At 40.1% G+C, this 16,535-nt stretch overlaps 2 protein-coding genes across 4 annotated transcripts in view; one reads left to right on the top strand and one right to left on the bottom strand.

Annotated features, from left to right (window-relative positions):
* ATM (ATM serine/threonine kinase) overlaps nucleotides 1-2,568 on the bottom strand; it is a 136,159-nt gene extending 133,591 nt beyond the window's left edge. For all 3 annotated transcript variants that reach the window (XM_065944050.1, XM_065944048.1, XM_065944049.1), the window contains exons 1-2: nucleotides 2,494-2,568; nucleotides 2,299-2,411 (exon numbers count right to left, since the gene is read on the bottom strand). In XM_065944050.1, the coding sequence (XP_065800122.1) occupies nucleotides 2,299-2,411; nucleotides 2,494-2,565 (185 nt within the window). In that variant the 5' untranslated portion in view covers nucleotides 2,566-2,568. The remainder of the gene's footprint in view (nucleotides 1-2,298; nucleotides 2,412-2,493) is intronic.
* Nucleotides 2,569-14,964: 12,396 nt separating this feature from the next.
* The window catches only part of NPAT (nuclear protein, coactivator of histone transcription), a 51,353-nt gene continuing 49,782 nt past the window's right edge, over nucleotides 14,965-16,535 (top strand). The window contains exon 1 of the mRNA XM_065943955.1: nucleotides 14,965-15,106. Coding sequence (XP_065800027.1) covers nucleotides 15,070-15,106 — 37 coding nt within the window. The 5' untranslated portion in view covers nucleotides 14,965-15,069. The remainder of the gene's footprint in view (nucleotides 15,107-16,535) is intronic.

Raw genomic sequence — 16,535 nt, forward strand, 5'->3', positions numbered from 1 at the left:
GTTCTTAATCTGTTAACTTCCATGATTTTCTACTGCTTTCCTGTTTGCTTTCCCATTTATCATTAAAAGCTTGCAAAACAATTAAGGGCTCTCAATTCTTTCTCACCTCTTTCTGCTATTTAGTACATGACATGTGTGTGTGTGTGTTATTACATGACCTACTATTAAGGAAATTAAAATGGAGGAAGTCTTGTCTAAGCTTCAGCAGCAACAGAGTAGGCCTGTCACCTGCTTCTGATCTGCCTGGACACTGCCTTGGTTTCCTACCTGTCTGCAATTACAACAAGCCAGGGGGCACTTTAGATAAGAAAGGAGCGGGTCTTGGAATCTCTTACGCCCCTGAGGACCTGGCCAGTCCCCCAGGGTCTACAAAGTTTTATGACTCACAAGGTGAAACCACATTGTAAAAATTAAATCAGGGTTTCATTTGCACATGCAAACTGAAGATGGTATCAGCTTGTGGCCTGGGATTATAAGCGGGAGCCCCTAAACTAGCAATTTGAAGTCTCACCCATGGGGTGGATGTATAGCCCAGGACCTTTTCCCAACTGGGACTCCAGATTGCTATTAACAAGGGACTTCCCAGCACTGTTTAAGTCTGAATGTTGGTTGGCCCAATTTGGTGATGCATGTGCTATTACTCTTCTCTATTATTTCTATTTCTGTTCTTTTAATAACTCCAAGGAGATCCAACCAGTCCATCCTAAAGGAGATCAGTCCTGAGTGTTCACTGGAAGGTCTGATGTTGAAGCTGAAACTCCAATATTTTGGCCACCTCATGCGAAGAGCTGACTCATTTGAAAAGACTCTGATGCTGTGAAAGATGGAAGGCAGGAGGAGAAGGGGACGATGGAGGATGAGATGATTAGATGCCATCACAGACTCAATGGACATGAGTTTGGGTAAACTCTGGGAGTTGGTGATGGACGGGGAGGCCTGGTGTGCTGCAGTTCATGGGGTTGTAAAGAGTCGGACACAACTGAGTGACTGAACTGAACTAAAATTAAGTTAAATAATCATCTATTAAAAGTTGAACTTATTTATTTGTTACAGTGATTTCTTTTGTTAACAAATCCTTTGAACCTAAGACAAAAGTAAAACTTTCAGCAAAATAGGAACCTCCTTCCTAAGGAGTTGGTAAGGTTTCTAGCCTTAATTTAAATGAAGTCTGCCTATAAGATATTCATGATTAGCCGGGAGTGTTAGGTACTCAGATGGCCTACATGATCATCTTATGCAAAATATTCATCTTTAGATAATAACTATATTTGTTATATTTGTTAGGCTTTTCTGGGGACTCAGTGGAAAAGAATCTGCCTGCCAATGCAGGAGACGTGGATTCAAAACCCGGGCCAAGAAGATCTCCTGCAGAGGAAATGGCAACCCACTCCAGTATTCCTGCCTGGGAAATCCCATGGACGGAGGAGCCTGGTGGGTTAGAGTCCATGGGGTCACAAAAGAGACAGGAATAAGTGACTAAAACAACAAAAATTATTTGTGGTATCTGAAATAAAGTAAGGAACAACAGGAAAAGAAGTATGTATTTTTCATGTTATCTACAATGAAGGCCATTGAGGACAATGGTCTGTCTAGTGCCAAATAAGACCTAAAAAATAAAACAGATTATCTATTCTAAACACTCAAGAATGAATATATACTCCTATTTTCCTAGACTGAAAATGTTCTTTCAAGTTTATCAGTATTCTACGTTACTTTAAAATACTTTATCTTTCCTAAGTCTTACCACCTATTTCTAGTTATGAATGGATTTCATAATTGAAAATTATGCCTTTTATATAAAAGCATCAATTCTGTTTGCCACTCCAGTCAAGTAATGAATTGTATCTTTCCAAAGCATGAGTTTTGTGTTTGTTACCTGCATTCATATGGAATTTTTCTAAAATTCCTTTTTATTTTTTATTATATTTACATATGGCAGTTACTTAGAGCAATATTTAAAGATGCCAAAGTTATAAAGGACTTAATAGAACTTAATTTTACTCTAATTTGAAATAAAGTCTTACGAATGAAGTAATATGAAAGAAATTCTCTGTCATCTTGAGTGAGATATGTCAAAGACATTTTATTGAACATATAATTCAAAAATCCTAACTTTTTTATATGAATGTCCTTTAAAAATTATGTTTCAGATAAATACTGAGCATCAATTTCCTATGCAAGGCACAATGAAATACAGGGAGCAAAGATAAGCTGACCTATACACACACAAAAATATCACAACAGAAATAAAAATGAAAGAGAAAAATAAAGACAGAAAAAAGAATTAGAATCAAATACCTAAAAACAGCATCCCAATTCAAATATTTCCCTTGTTTGGAATCTGAATGCTGATCTAAATGTCGAACAGTTTCAGGATCCTGAATCAGGCGCCTAAATTTCTCAATCTCTCTCTGAAAATGAAAAAGAACAAAATAATGAGTTACCAATCACACATCTGTTTCAAGGAAAGATTAAATTTAAGTAACTTACTACCTTTCGCTCTGTAGCTCTATCAAGTTCTAGTTGACGGCAGCAAATAAGCAGTTCATTAAGAGCTAGACTCATGATTCAGAAAACATATCTGTAAAAAAATAAATATATATGTAAAATTATTTCAGATTGTGGTATTATATAGTTAGATCTAACTGTATAACTATTACATATTACAAAGCATAATGATTTTTCTTAATATTTCCATATTTAAATGATTTTCTTAGAATATATCAAAACAAAGACTTAACATGCAAATGTGTTGAAGGTGCAGCAGGATAAAAATAAGAAATGTCTATTTTATTTTATTGTTCTGAGACCTCTTCTAAGAAACATAACATTTATATTAAAATATAAAAGATGAATAAAAAAGACTGTCAGGCAAAGAATAAGGAAAAGAGCACTTAAGGATTTAACGCTAACTGAACTATTCAAAAGCACCCTTTCTTATAGTGACTTGCCATTTTGCTGAACCAAAAGCTCAAATTATGTTTTTGAACTGATATGTTAAGAGGTTCTCAGAGCTAGTAAACCCTGCCAAACACTTACATCTCAACTGGATTCACGGTTCTCATTTAATACATAAAAATAGAGGAAAATTATACTATTGTTACACAAGGAAATGAAGGAAATTACATGCTATAGTGACAACCTTGTAAATGTCAAAGGTCAACTATAGCTTACTATGCCTTAATGCCATTGCAGTAGACTTCCTTTCAGATTTTTTGATATAATCAAACCTTTCTTTGATAAACTTAAAAAATCTTTCAAGAAAAGCATTGTTTTAGTATTTCTGAGCCTTTTTACAAAGAAGCTTCATTATTGCTACTAGAAACGTTTATAAACAAAAAAAGTAATGTCGCTATGTCTGTCTATTATATCTACACTACACATACATCTCAAGAGGAAAAAAGGAGGGCTGAGTCCTTTCCCCATCTTTTCAGCTAAGTTCTCAATCTTTCAAGATCAAGCATGTTTTTCTCCCCTAGCTTAATCTCACAGAATCTTAAAATTGGGAGGAACTGAGAGTCCAGTCTTCCTATGAAGGAAGAAATTTCTCCAACAAAATTACTACCCTCTCTTTAGACACTTAGAACAAACTACCTCTATTGGCAGATAGCTCTAGTTGTCTTCTCCATTTATATTCAACAGTTGTTTTGATTCCTTTACCCCTATTACAACCTCCTTTCAGTCTCAGTTCAGTTCAGTCTCTCGGTCATGTCCAACACTCTGCGACCCCATGGACTGTAGCACACCAGGCATCCCTGATCATCACCAACTCCCGGAGCTTGCTCAGGCTCATGTCCATCGAGTCTGTGATGCCATCCAACCATCTCATCCTCTTTTACTTTTACAATATCTTTTACTGTGCTGTATAATACAGGCGATTGATTACTTGATAGCCTTTTTCATTTGACTCTATACTTCTTGAAGACAAGAACTGTTGTTTTCATTTTTCCCTTACAGTTTTATCACGAACTCTCCCTTCTTGCTCAATTTTAGTTTAACCCCTCTTGAGTCAATAAGGAAAATAAAATTGGGATTCTAACCAATGAAAACACCTTAGCAACATCCAAAGAACCATAAAGGCAGGCACCTATATTCCTAATATGTTATTTGTAATGTGAAAAAAATGCCTGCTTACTGAACATGTGACACTTTCAAGAAATGGTAGCTCTAAAGTTATTTTTTTAAGCTGTGTTGACTTTGCTTTCCTCCCTATCCATCTCTCAGAGATTGATTATTCTCAAGAAAACAAAACAGTCCAGTATTATCTATATAAATAGGAAATGTTCCTTCACTGATACAAGCAACAATACTTATTTAGCAACTACTGTGTTCAAGGCACTACGCTAGGGGTAGAAACTTGAAGAACAAATCCTACCTTCATGGAGTCATAACCAGTTGGGGAGAGTAACAATAAATTGATAAATCAATGCATAATTCCAAACTGTGACATATTTGTATGTCACAGAGGAAGTAAATACTATTTATGGCCACCTGAAGAGAAGATCTAACTCACTGAAAAAGACCCTGATGCTGGGAAAGACTGAGGGCAAGAGGAGAAGGGGACAACAAGGATAAGATAATTGGATGGCATCATAGACTCAACAGAAATTGAGTTTGAGCAAACTCAGCAGATAGTGAAGGACAGGGAAGCCTGGCGTGCTGCAGTTCATGGGGTCGCAAAGAATCAAACATGACTTAATGACTGAAAACAACAATAAAAAAAAGAATTTATTTTTCATAGACTACCAAGAAAAATGTATCAGAGGAGTTTACAATAAAGCCAAGATCTGAACGAACCGGTGCCAATCACAGAAAGAGTTAAGAGAACCAACATCTTAGAGGAGACTAGCCTAGCCAAAGGTTTCTAAGATGGAAAGGCAAAGAATGTTGGAGTAACTTAAGATGACTGGAGGAACTAGAGTAGTTAGCTAGAGTAAGAGCGTCACTAGATAGAGTTTAATTCAATTAATACATTAATCCACAACAATTTAGTTTCCATTCCCAACATGCAACTGGTATGATACATATTTCTTAAGTAATAGCTTCTGAATTGGCAAATCCATTCTCCTTTTCTGATCTCAACCAAGTTGATCCCTTTGCATAATTTGACAATGATGTTTATATCTGATCTTCCGGGATCTAATTCTGCCTTTGGCATGCCATTCTCATCTTAATGGTAAAAGTGTGGGCTCAGGGGTCACTGTACTAGTTCATATCCTGGTCCTGCCACTTAAAAGCTGCATAACCTTGTTGTTCTTGCTGTTGATCAGTTGCTCAGTTGTGTCCGACTCTTTGCAACTCCAGGGACTGCAACACAACAGGTTTCCCTGTCCTTCACCATCTCCCAGAGCTTGCTCAAACTCATGTCCATTGAGTCAGTGATGCCATCCAACCATCTCATCCTCTGTCATCCCCTTCTCCTCCTGCCTTCAATCTTTCCCAGCATCATGGTCTTTTCCAATGAATCAGCTCTTCGCATCAGGTGGTCAAACTATTGGAGCTTCAGCTTCAGCATCTGTCCTTCCAGTGAATATTCAGGACTGATTTCCTTTAGGATGGACTGGTTGGATCTCTTTGCAGTGCAAGGGACTCTCAAGAGTCTTCTCCAACACCACAGTTCAAAAGCATTAATTTTTCAGTGCTCAGCCTTCTTTATAGTCCAACTCTCACATTCATACATGACTACTGGGAAAAACATAGCTTTGACTATACAGACCTTTGTCAGCCAAGTAATAATGTCTCTTTTTAATATGCTGCCTAGGTTGGTCAGAGCTTTTCTTCCAAGGAGTAAGCGTCTTTTAATTTCACGGTTGCAGTCACCATTTGCAGTGATTCTGGAGCCCAAGAAAATAAAGTCTGTCACTATTTCCATTGTTTCCCCATCTATTTGCCTTTACATGTACTTTCCCTTCTGTCTGGAAGGCTCCTAGCACCCTGCAGAGCAATTTAACACCAAGGTCTCACCACAAATGGAACTGATTTTCCCAGGTTCAGTTTCTACAGAAACTCATCTACTCCTCTACCATCACAATACTCTTCTATCACATTTTCACTCTGAATTGTAATAGTCTTTTTGTTTATCTATACCTGGTAAAAACAGCAGCCAACACTCCTGAATGCTTACTGTGGAGCCCTAAACTGAGGTCATAGGTATGGAGCCCTGTACCAAAGTCACAGGATAGAAATTTCTGGAACTGATGAAGCCCCACAGCCACTGTTGCCATGAGCCTCTGTATCTAAACTAGCCAGCACCCTGACCCCAGTTCTGTAAAATATCCACTCTATAGTATCCTAACCAATCACCTAATGCCACCATTCCAGTAGGAATTTTCTGTCTTGAGGCTATAAAAACTGGCTACAAGCCTGCAAGTGTTCGGCTCTCCCTTGAGCCAGCCCACTGTTCTAATGGCCTCTCCCACTCTAATTTTATTCTCCTCTCATTCTTACTCGTGTCTGGAAATTCTTTTCCAACCTGTGCACAGACCACATTTTTGGTTGCCTGTGTGGGGACTTGGGGTCTCTTCCCCCACCTCCTGGCCTCTCATTTCTCATAGGGATCTCTGCAAACAGGGCAAGTGGCTGTGGAGGCAACTGAGGTCGTCTGGCCAGGGTTACCCACTCGTGTATTCCAAAGGCCCCACTGCTCATGGCATCCCAGTAGCTGCCACCCGGATAGGTGAAGGTCTCTCCTTTTTGACTCCTTTCTCAGGATTAGGCCAACCAGTATTGTATGGGCATAGGCCAGGCACTTAAAAGCCACTATGGAGACTGCCACATGAACACACCCGTGTGAGGATAAGGGAGCCATAGAATGAATCACACCACAAGGGCATCTACTCCCTAGCAAGACAACTTCCATGCTTCATGTCAGGCACATAGTGGTTGAATCAAAACAGAGCCCATCGCCCCCTGGCCACCGCCTCCCCAACAGGATCGTAAGGTGGATTCATCAGCCTATCTTCCCTGTCACTTTCACTTCTTTCCTTTTTAGTCCGGATTGATTTATAGGAGCCTAGGTGTTGCCTCTGAGTCATTCCAAGAGTGCCCTCTACATTTCAGGGAAATGCCAAATGATGAATGCCAAATTCCTGGTCACTCCCGAGAATCTCTTTCTTTGCCCAGGTCACATGGTACCTTAGTTGAACAGTTCTCAGGGGTTACCTCTCACTGTCAGAGGCACCTATTGGGACGGTCAGTCATTTTGTGCCATCAGTCACACGGAGAGATCACTGGAACAAAAGGGACGCCTTTCTGTCAGCTGGTGACCCTCACTACCCCCATTCTATGGCATGTAGGCTAACAGTGGGTTCTGGTACATCCTGGGAGCCTCTGTCTCAGACTCACCCCTTGGCTACATTCTCTGGAACTGGAAAAATTTGACCCTGCAAAAGGCCTGGACCCAATACAAACTGAGGGGACCAAAAAAAAAACGTCCTCTGAATGGCACACTAGATTGTAGCATGATCCTTCAACTTCATCTCTTTTGCCAAAATCAGGGAAAGGACTCAGACTTTCCTTATGTTCAGTCCTTCATGGCCCTTAGTCAGAATCTGGATTTGAGGGGCTTACGCTGCATGTGTCTTTCTGTTGCTTTCCTATCCCATTCCCCTCTGCCCTCTTCTCCATCAGATTTCCTAGACGACTCCTACTCAACCTTTCCTATCCACATTTGATATCTATTGTTGGAGACTAGGAAAGGATTCTGAGGTTCCGTTTGGTCCAGGTCTTTCTCCTATATTCAAAAGCCTTAGGGATCAAAAACTCTCCTGAACATTCTAGAGAATTCCCTTCTAACTACTCCTGTCTCTCAGGGTGGGGAGGGACCAAGCTTCCTTTCCTACCCTTGCAAATTCCCTTACTCCTTCAGATTCTTCTGATCAAACAAGACCCCACTTCTCCCAGACAGGCAATCCAAGAATTTTATCAGCTGATCTGCCGCTGATATGAGAGTCAATTTGAGCACTATTTGGTCTATATTTTAGCTATAAAATTATCACTACAGAAAGGAAAGATGACTTTTTGACACAGGATGGCCATATATTGTTTAGACTCTGGAGAAAACTGGTTAAAATGAAATTTTTTTTTCTTGGAAACTTGCAAAAACAGTTCTTTTTGCATATGCAATTAAAAACAACTAGATTGTTAAAAAGGCCTGCCTAGGCAAAAGCTTGATTTTAACCCTTGCCATGTCCTTGATACACAGTCCACTTTGCCTGAGACCTCAGCCTTGGTCAAATTAGAACTTCAAGCCAAGAAAAAAAAAGCATCAAAGAGACATTTTAAATCTTAACTGGAAAATCATGAGGTCTCTATCTGTCCCTCTGGATTTATGTATTTTTCACTGTATATCTTTATTTTTCGATAATAATGAAGATGTAAATGAGCTCTAATTTAATTGGCCTAAAGAAAAGTAATTGCTTACAAATCAAATAATTCTAAATACAAGAGAAACTTAACTGAATGAATCTGAGGTTCACGTGAAATGGGAAATATTCAATATTAAGTATCTAGTATTAATGTTTGTTTGCTAATCTAATATAGACATGTCCAGTCATTAACATTTAGCATGATATTTTCATTGCGCTTAGGTTTAACATAAGTTAAATACTGTTGTATTTTATATCTGTTACATGTTTGTCAACAAGGAAAGTATCTTGAGTGAAGAAACTTCTAAAAAATAATATGCAAATGATATGAGCTTTTAGATAAATTCCATTAGGAATAAATATACTTCAGAAATGTATGTCTAAAATAGTCTCTCCAGATCTTGGTAAACTGAATTTCTACAGTTGTGCTAAACTAAGTGACAGAAGTTTACTGAATACCTAGATCATTTCCAAATAAATAAGATTGTGAAATATTCATTACTGAACACTAACTTCCTTTTACAGAGAAACTAAAGAGATTTGGGACTATTCATAAATATGTTTGGGGGCTACTCTGAGATGTCTTCTATAAGAAAGCAAAGTTTTTTTAGAAATTATCACTGATATTTACGCTCACCAATCTACAGAATGCTAATATAAAGGTCAGTTCTTGGTTGCTTAAGAAAAGTAGGATGTATGTTTTAAATAAAGAAGGTATGAGGAATGAAATTGCATTTTCTGAAGGGAAAAGGAAGTAAGTCTGACTTACAGGTGGTTGTTTCAGGATTCGAGAACAAAGTAATGGATACAGAAAGTGATAAGAAGTTCTGTGGAAAGTGGGCCCTGAGAAAAGTTTTGTGCATGGTTAGGACTAAGTTTAAAATAAATTTAAGTAAATTTGCCTTTAAATGAATCTAAATGCTGGTGCAAAAACTTAAATTTGGCCTTTCTCTTTGTTAAGAGGACACACTTTCTTCAGATGTTGAACTGCTTCCAATAATAAGATTTAAGTTTCTTCACCTCTTAATTGATCTGTTGTATCTGTTCCTTTGAAATCCTTTTTGCTCCTTTGGCTAAGTGAATAACTATTGTTTCACAGTGACCAATATGATCCTATCTGACTGTTATAAACCCTTTTGATATTTATTGACAAAACTTCCCAAATTTGACTTTTAGCTAACTTTGGGATGCTTCAGAGGGTCCCTGAGATGTTCCAAAAAGAGATATTAAATTACTTGGGTTCATTTGACATGTTAAATTATATGGGAAGTACTGTTGGAGGAATGATGAATCTTCTCAGGTTATATAGAATTGGTTGATGCTTCTACTGTAGATATCCTAAACATTATGTGAAATACATGAAAATCTGATATGTCTTGGTAAAATGTCAGTTATAATTCTAGTTACCTACTATGTTAAAGTGTTACATGTCACAGCAATGACCAGGTTTCTTTGTCAATGGCAATTTAATCAGATTTTAAACATGTCTTCTGTAGTTTCACTCTGATGTCTTTGCAAGAATACTGCTACTTCAAGATTTATGGAAAAGATTTTTCTAAGGTTAACCAAATAAACAAATTTTATTATTAACAGTAAGCTGGTACCCGACTGGAATTTGGTCTTCTCTGTTAAGAGAAAAAGTTTTCTTAGAATACAGTTTATTCTGTTTCCCTCTTTCTGTTTTCCAGAAAGAGAAATGAAGGAAACAATACCATTCACTATTGCAACAAAAAGAATAAAATACTTAGGAGTATATCTACCTAAAGAAATAAAAGACCTACATATTAAAACACTGATGAAAGAAATCAAAGAGGACACAAATAGATGGAGAAATATACCGTGTTCATGGATTGGAAGACTCAATGTTGTGAAAATGGCTATACTACCCAAAGCAATCTATAGATTCAACGCAATCCCTATCAAGCTATCAATGGTATTTTTCACTGAACTAGAACAAATAATTTCACAATTTGTATGGAAATACAAAAAACCTCGAACAGCCAAAGCCATCTTGAGAAAGAAGAATGGAACTGGAGGAATCAAGCTGTCTGACTTCAGGCTCGACTACAAAGCCACAGTCATCAAGATAGTATGGTACTGGCACAAAGACAGAAATATAGATCAATGGAACAGAATTGAAAGCCCAGAGATAAATCCACATACCTATGGACACCTTATCTTCGACAAAGGAGGCAAGAATATACAATGGAAAAAAGACAACCTCTTTAACAAGTGGTGCTGGGAAAACTGGTCAACCACTTGTAAAAGAATGAAACTAGAACACCTCCTAACACCATACACAAAAATAAACTCAAAATGGATTAAAGATCTAAATGTAAGACCAGAAACTATAAAACTCCTAGAGGAGAACATAGGCAAAACACTCTCTGACATAAATCACAGCAGGATCCTCTATGATCCACCTCCCAGAATATTGGAAATAAAAGCAAAAATAAACAAATGGGACCTAATTAAACTTAAAAGCTTTTGCACAACAAAGGAAATCATAAGCAAGGTGAAAAGACAGCCCTCAGAATGGGAGAAAATAATAGCAAACGAAGCAACAGACAAAGGATTAATCTCAAAAATATACAAGCAACTCCTGAAGCTCAATTCCAGAAAAATAAATGACCCAATCAAAATATGGGCCAAAGAACTAAACAGACATTTCTCCAAAGAAGACATACAGATGGCTAACAAACACATGAAAAGATGCTCAATATCACTCATCAGAGAAATGAAAATCAAAACCACAATGAGGTACCATTACACGCCAGTCAGGATAGCTGCTATCCAAAAGTCTATAAGCAATAAATGCTGGAGAGGGTGTGGAGAAAAGGGAACCCTCTTACACTGTTGGTGGGAATGCAAACTAGTACAGTCACTATGGAGAACAGTGTGGAGATTCCTTAAAAAACCAATACCACTCCTGGGCATACACACTGAGGAAACTAGATCTGAAAGAGACACGTGCACCCCAATGTTCATTGCAGCACTGTTTATAATAGCCAGGACATGGAAGCAACCTAGATGCCCATCAGCAGGCGAATGGATAAGGAAGCTATGGTACATATACACAATGGAATGTTACTCAGCCATTAAAAAGAATTCATTTGAATCAGTTCTAATGAGATGGATGAAACTGGAGCCCATTATACAGAGTGAAGTAAGCCAGAAAGATAAAGACCAATACAGTATACTAATGCATATATATGGAATTTAAAAAGATGGTAACAATAACCCAATATGCAAAACAGAAAAAGAGACACAGATGTACAGAACAGACTTTGGGACTCTGTGGGAGAAGGTGAGGGTGGGATGTTCTGAGAGAATAGCATTGAAACAAGTATACTATCAAGAGTGAAACAGACCACCAGCTCAGCTTGGATGCATGAGACAAGTGCTCAGGGTTGGTGCTCTGGGAAGACCCAGAGGGATGGGATAGGGAGGGAGGCGGGAGGGGGCATCGGGATGGGGAACACATGTAAATCCATGGCTGATTCATGTCAATGTATGGCAAAAACCACTACAATATTGTAAAGTAATTAGCCTCCAACAAATAAAGATAAATGAAAAAAATAAAAGCATGATTACTAGGAAAAAAATACAGCTTTTGATCACAGATTGTGAATTTCTTTGCCTTTAAGTGATTTATATGTTTCTAAAATCTTTTGTTACTTTGTTAAAATAAATAAGCATTATTTCACCATGATCTATAAAAATTATGGTAGATGTAGACAAAGCTCATTCTACATATACAAAAATTAACCTGTCAATTTAAAACATGGCAATAGTCCACTCAAAGTATGGTCCACTCAAATCCACCCTTTGAGTGTACCACTCCACTCAAAGAGTCTACGCAAAGAGTCAGACATGACTGAGCAACTGAACTGAACTCAGTCTACTCCTAAATTGGGGAATTAAAAATGGGTGAATAACTGCTAACCAGAGTCAGGGCTAAGGTAAATCCAAGATGGCCACTTGGATTTTCCCAGCTCCCTGACAAACCTCATTTTTATTTGATGGATTAAAGCCTTCTCTGGCTACAGAATTAATGCCCTCACAAAGGGAAAAAAAAAAACACAACACTATGCTTCACTGAATATTAAGTTCTAGCTTTGTTAATTAAGGTCTATTTACTAAGACTCACTTCTAAGATAATTGTTATATTGCTAAAAGGTTTAATTAGATTGACACCAAGCTAGAGTCATTTAACAACTAAGTCAGATGACCTTGGCACATACCATGCTATACTTTATGCAAGTTCTTGACTTAAATTCTTACTTATGAACTTACTAACAACTGCTAGCTATATTATATTCTATGTCAACTGTTTCAGAAACTTGTTTCTTATGTTACCAAATGAATGACTAAGGCTATGATAAAACGCTGATATGCAGTTCCATATGAGATCAACTATTTTAATAACGTAACTCTAGACACGGGAAGAAGTAACAGGAGGGAGTAATTTCCTGGACCAAGAGGCTAGTAAAACATGGATGGTCCAGAGACTTTTGCTACTCACAAGACCTGGTCTAGTACCAGCACACTGAGTGACCTATCAGTGGAATCTTCACTAGACTTGGGAATGAGTCTTCCCAGCATCGTGGGACACAGTGGCCACGAAATGCCTCCAACGTATGATCAAAAATGCGGCTACGAAGGGGCCCTGCTGACTGAACATTGGTAATTGCCAGCTGCCTCTACAAAAATTAAATCATGACGACTGCAAGCTGCTGACCTTCAACAACAGCCCCTAAAAGTTCAGGGTAGAGATCAGAATTAAGGCACTCTGTTCTGGGAAAAACTGGAAGAACAGGCCTTCAGAGAGATGTTTTCAGGTCAGGATTTTTATGAGCCCAAATTCCTGCATCTTCCTAGAGAAACACTAATGTTACGGACCAGTGTCTGGTCTTGGTTCTCCTGGTGAGCCCCTCAGCAGTTTTTCTACTTCTATTAAACTTTGGGCCATGTTTCTTTAATTTTCTTCTTAAGTTTGTTTCTTCTAGAATACAACAAATAAATCTCCAAATAGTAATACAACTAGAATATCCCCCAGCCAACACCCAGACAACGCTGAACAAGCTGCCTTATCATTTTGTGGACTCTCATTTCCCTCTGTAAATGCACCCTGGCAGAAAGTGGGCACTGGGACTCAGGACCCCACAATGTCCCTGCCCAGCTTGAAGAAGCCCCACTCCTTAGTGACTTGGGTCCCCAGGCCCAAGACAAGGATAAGGTAGGCAGACAGGCAGTCATGAGCAGGGTGTTAAGGGGCCAAAGTTTGGCCCATAAATTAAAAAAGGGCGGAATGTGGAGCCCTATACCAAGGTCACAGGATAAAAATCCCTGGAACTGACTAAGCCCCATAGCAACTGTTGCTATGACCCTCGGGATCTAAACCAGTCAGTACCCTAACCCCTAATATGTAAGATACCCACCCTACTATCCACCCAAGAGCATCCTTACCAATCACCTAATGCCACCATTCCAGTAGGAAGTTTCTGTCTTAAGGTTATGGAAACTGGCTGCAAGCCTGCAAAAGCGTTTGGCTCTCCCCTGAAATGGCCAGCTGTTTTAACAGCAGCTCTCACTCTAATAAATTTTATTCTCCTCTAATTCTGCCTCATGCCTGGAAATTCTTTTCCAACCCCCACACAGACCACGACACTTACCACAGGATAGAATTACCACAGGCTAGATAGTACACAGTCAGCCGACAGTCACAATTTTGAACTGGAGAGTGATTCCAAAGCCCAAGCCGTTACTCAGGAGACTACAGTTTAAGCCTCTACAAATTGCTCGCTGATTAAAACTGCTAATTATGAGAGGAGAGAAAAAGATGATTAGTCAAGCCATCCAGTTACATCTGAACTCCGGAAGGGGATGAGCAAGAAGGCTGAAGACTAAATACGCCAGGAGCACGATGGGTGGGCAGAAGAAAGCCATAAGGACAGGGGGCTAGGCTAAATGAGGTAAAGAGAAGGGGAAAGGGCCGCTCTGTAGGCGTGCGTCTGGAGGCAGGGGCTGAACGGCTCAGCTAGGACTGAATTCCCCAACGCTGAAGCCACTGAGCTTCTTCCGCGGCCCTACCGTTGGACTTTGCCGAAGTGGAATCTGTGTAAGCGGTGATGTCCGCAGCCTAGAAGCCCGCTCAACCCGCCTCCCGAAAAGCCCGAGCAGGCTGTCCCAGCACTATTCCGGCTTCCGGATCAAACCTGGAGTGATAGCGCAGCGTACTTTTACCCAAAGGAAGCACTAAGGCGAACTAGCGCCGGGGCACCGTTTGCCCACGCTGTCCCAACACGCACGCTCTGCACTCCCAAGACCCGCCTCCCCAAACACAGGGCCCGGCTGAGGGAAACGCGCGTGCGCCCTGTCAGCCAATGGCGAGCGGCCCTGCGTCTGCCGCTCGCCCTCTAGCGCCGGCTCTGCCTCTCCCCTCCCGCCTTCCCGCCCCGCCCCTATCCAAATGTGAGGGCGGATGTGACGACAGCTCCAAGTAGAACGGAGGCGGGTTTCTTTTCGGCGCCTTTCTTTCTCCGGCGGAAGCGATTGGCTGGCGTGGAGCGAAAGAGGCGGGACAAGTTGTCGCGGGTTCAGTGCCGCCACTGGAACCGGGAGATGCGGCGCAGGGGCTGTCGCTGTGTTGGTTTTTATCCGAGTCTCGTCTCTCACTACGGTTCCTTCTGCGGCTTCGATCATGCTGTTACCTTCGGACGTAGCCCGGCTGGTATTGGGTAAGCGCCGGCGCGGGAGGGAGGGGTACTGGATCAGGCTAAGCCGGACGGAAGGACCTTTGGAGCCAGAGGTTTTTCCCAGGGTGGGAAAGCTTTGGGGCTTTGCCTCCCCACCTGCAAGTTCAGACTGGCGGTGAATCTTCTTCAGTGGGAGGCTCGGGCGGTTTAAGTTTCTTTATGTGTGAATGCTCCACTCTTCCGAGACTCTGTGGCGAGGGGCGGCTGAAGAGAAACTCCGGGTGGAACACCTGAGGCCCGGATTTGGAGGGAAAGTCAGGCCTGCACACTCAATTAGAATCCTGCAGGGGAGTTGCCTACGTGATGGATGGACTGCGTGTTCTTCAACCTTGGGCTCACTTTCCCGTGTCAGAGCTGGGGCCGAATTAGGAAAAATAAAAGACTTCCCCAGCCACCCAGCTTTAGCGAAGGACCTTTCTGACGGCCTTCTCATAACTTGCCTTTAGCGCTACGAATTTGGAACGAATGAAGTGATCCTGCCTCTATCCCCCAGCCTCCTGCAAGAAGTCGTAGAATGTAGAGGTTTGAAACGCCAATTGCATACTTTTAAGACATCAGCAATTCTTTTTTTTTTTTTTTAATTAGCAAGACTTTTCACTGGAAATGCCTTCCAGTGGAACGTTTTCTAGTCCTAGTTTTTCCTCAGTTTGAAGAGTGACACTGCCAGTTGTCAGGGTGTATTGTCTGTGCAGGAAACGGGTTTTGTTGTTTGTTCCCTGAAAGAATAAAGAGTATTGTATTGCTGGGAATGAGAGCCACATAAAACTCAAAACCGGAGCCAGATTTACAGACATCATATGTGAGTGGTTAAATGGTAAACATCTGTTCTAAAACTTGCCTTGGTATCTAAAGGCCGTTACTAACATTATTTTACTGTCAGAAAAATCCATTTCTTATTCCCTTTTTAAAGTATTCGGCCCTGTCCAAAAAAAGAAAAAAGTTTTCATGCACAGACTCTTGACAAGCACATTTTGCAGGAAACTTTAGAGGGTAATGGTTCTACCATCTGTTTTTGGAGAAAATAATCACTTAAATTTAAACTAATATTTTGTTAATGTTTGGTTAATCTTTTGCACACTTTATCAGAGCTGAATATTAACAGTTAACCTACATCTAAGAAGAAAGCTGTCTATCTTGTAATTGTTATATTAATTAGGCTTATTTGTAAACAGATCCGGAGTAGACTCACAAAATTCACAATAATACTGACATACTTTATTATGGTAGCTGTCCTGTTTGCTTTGTGGGATGTTTAGCAGCATCCCTGGCTTCTATCCATTAGATGCCAGCAGGGACCCAGTTCCTGCCTTCACCCAATTGTCAGAATAAAGTAAGTGTCCAGATATTGCCAGTATATTTCCTGGAGGGCAAGGACCACTGGTCTTAAGAAAGCAGTATGATTTTCTAACTG

The sequence above is a fragment of the Muntiacus reevesi genome, chromosome 9 (assembly GCF_963930625.1).
Source record: "Muntiacus reevesi chromosome 9, mMunRee1.1, whole genome shotgun sequence".
NCBI classification, from domain to species: Eukaryota; Metazoa; Chordata; class Mammalia; order Artiodactyla; family Cervidae; genus Muntiacus; species Muntiacus reevesi.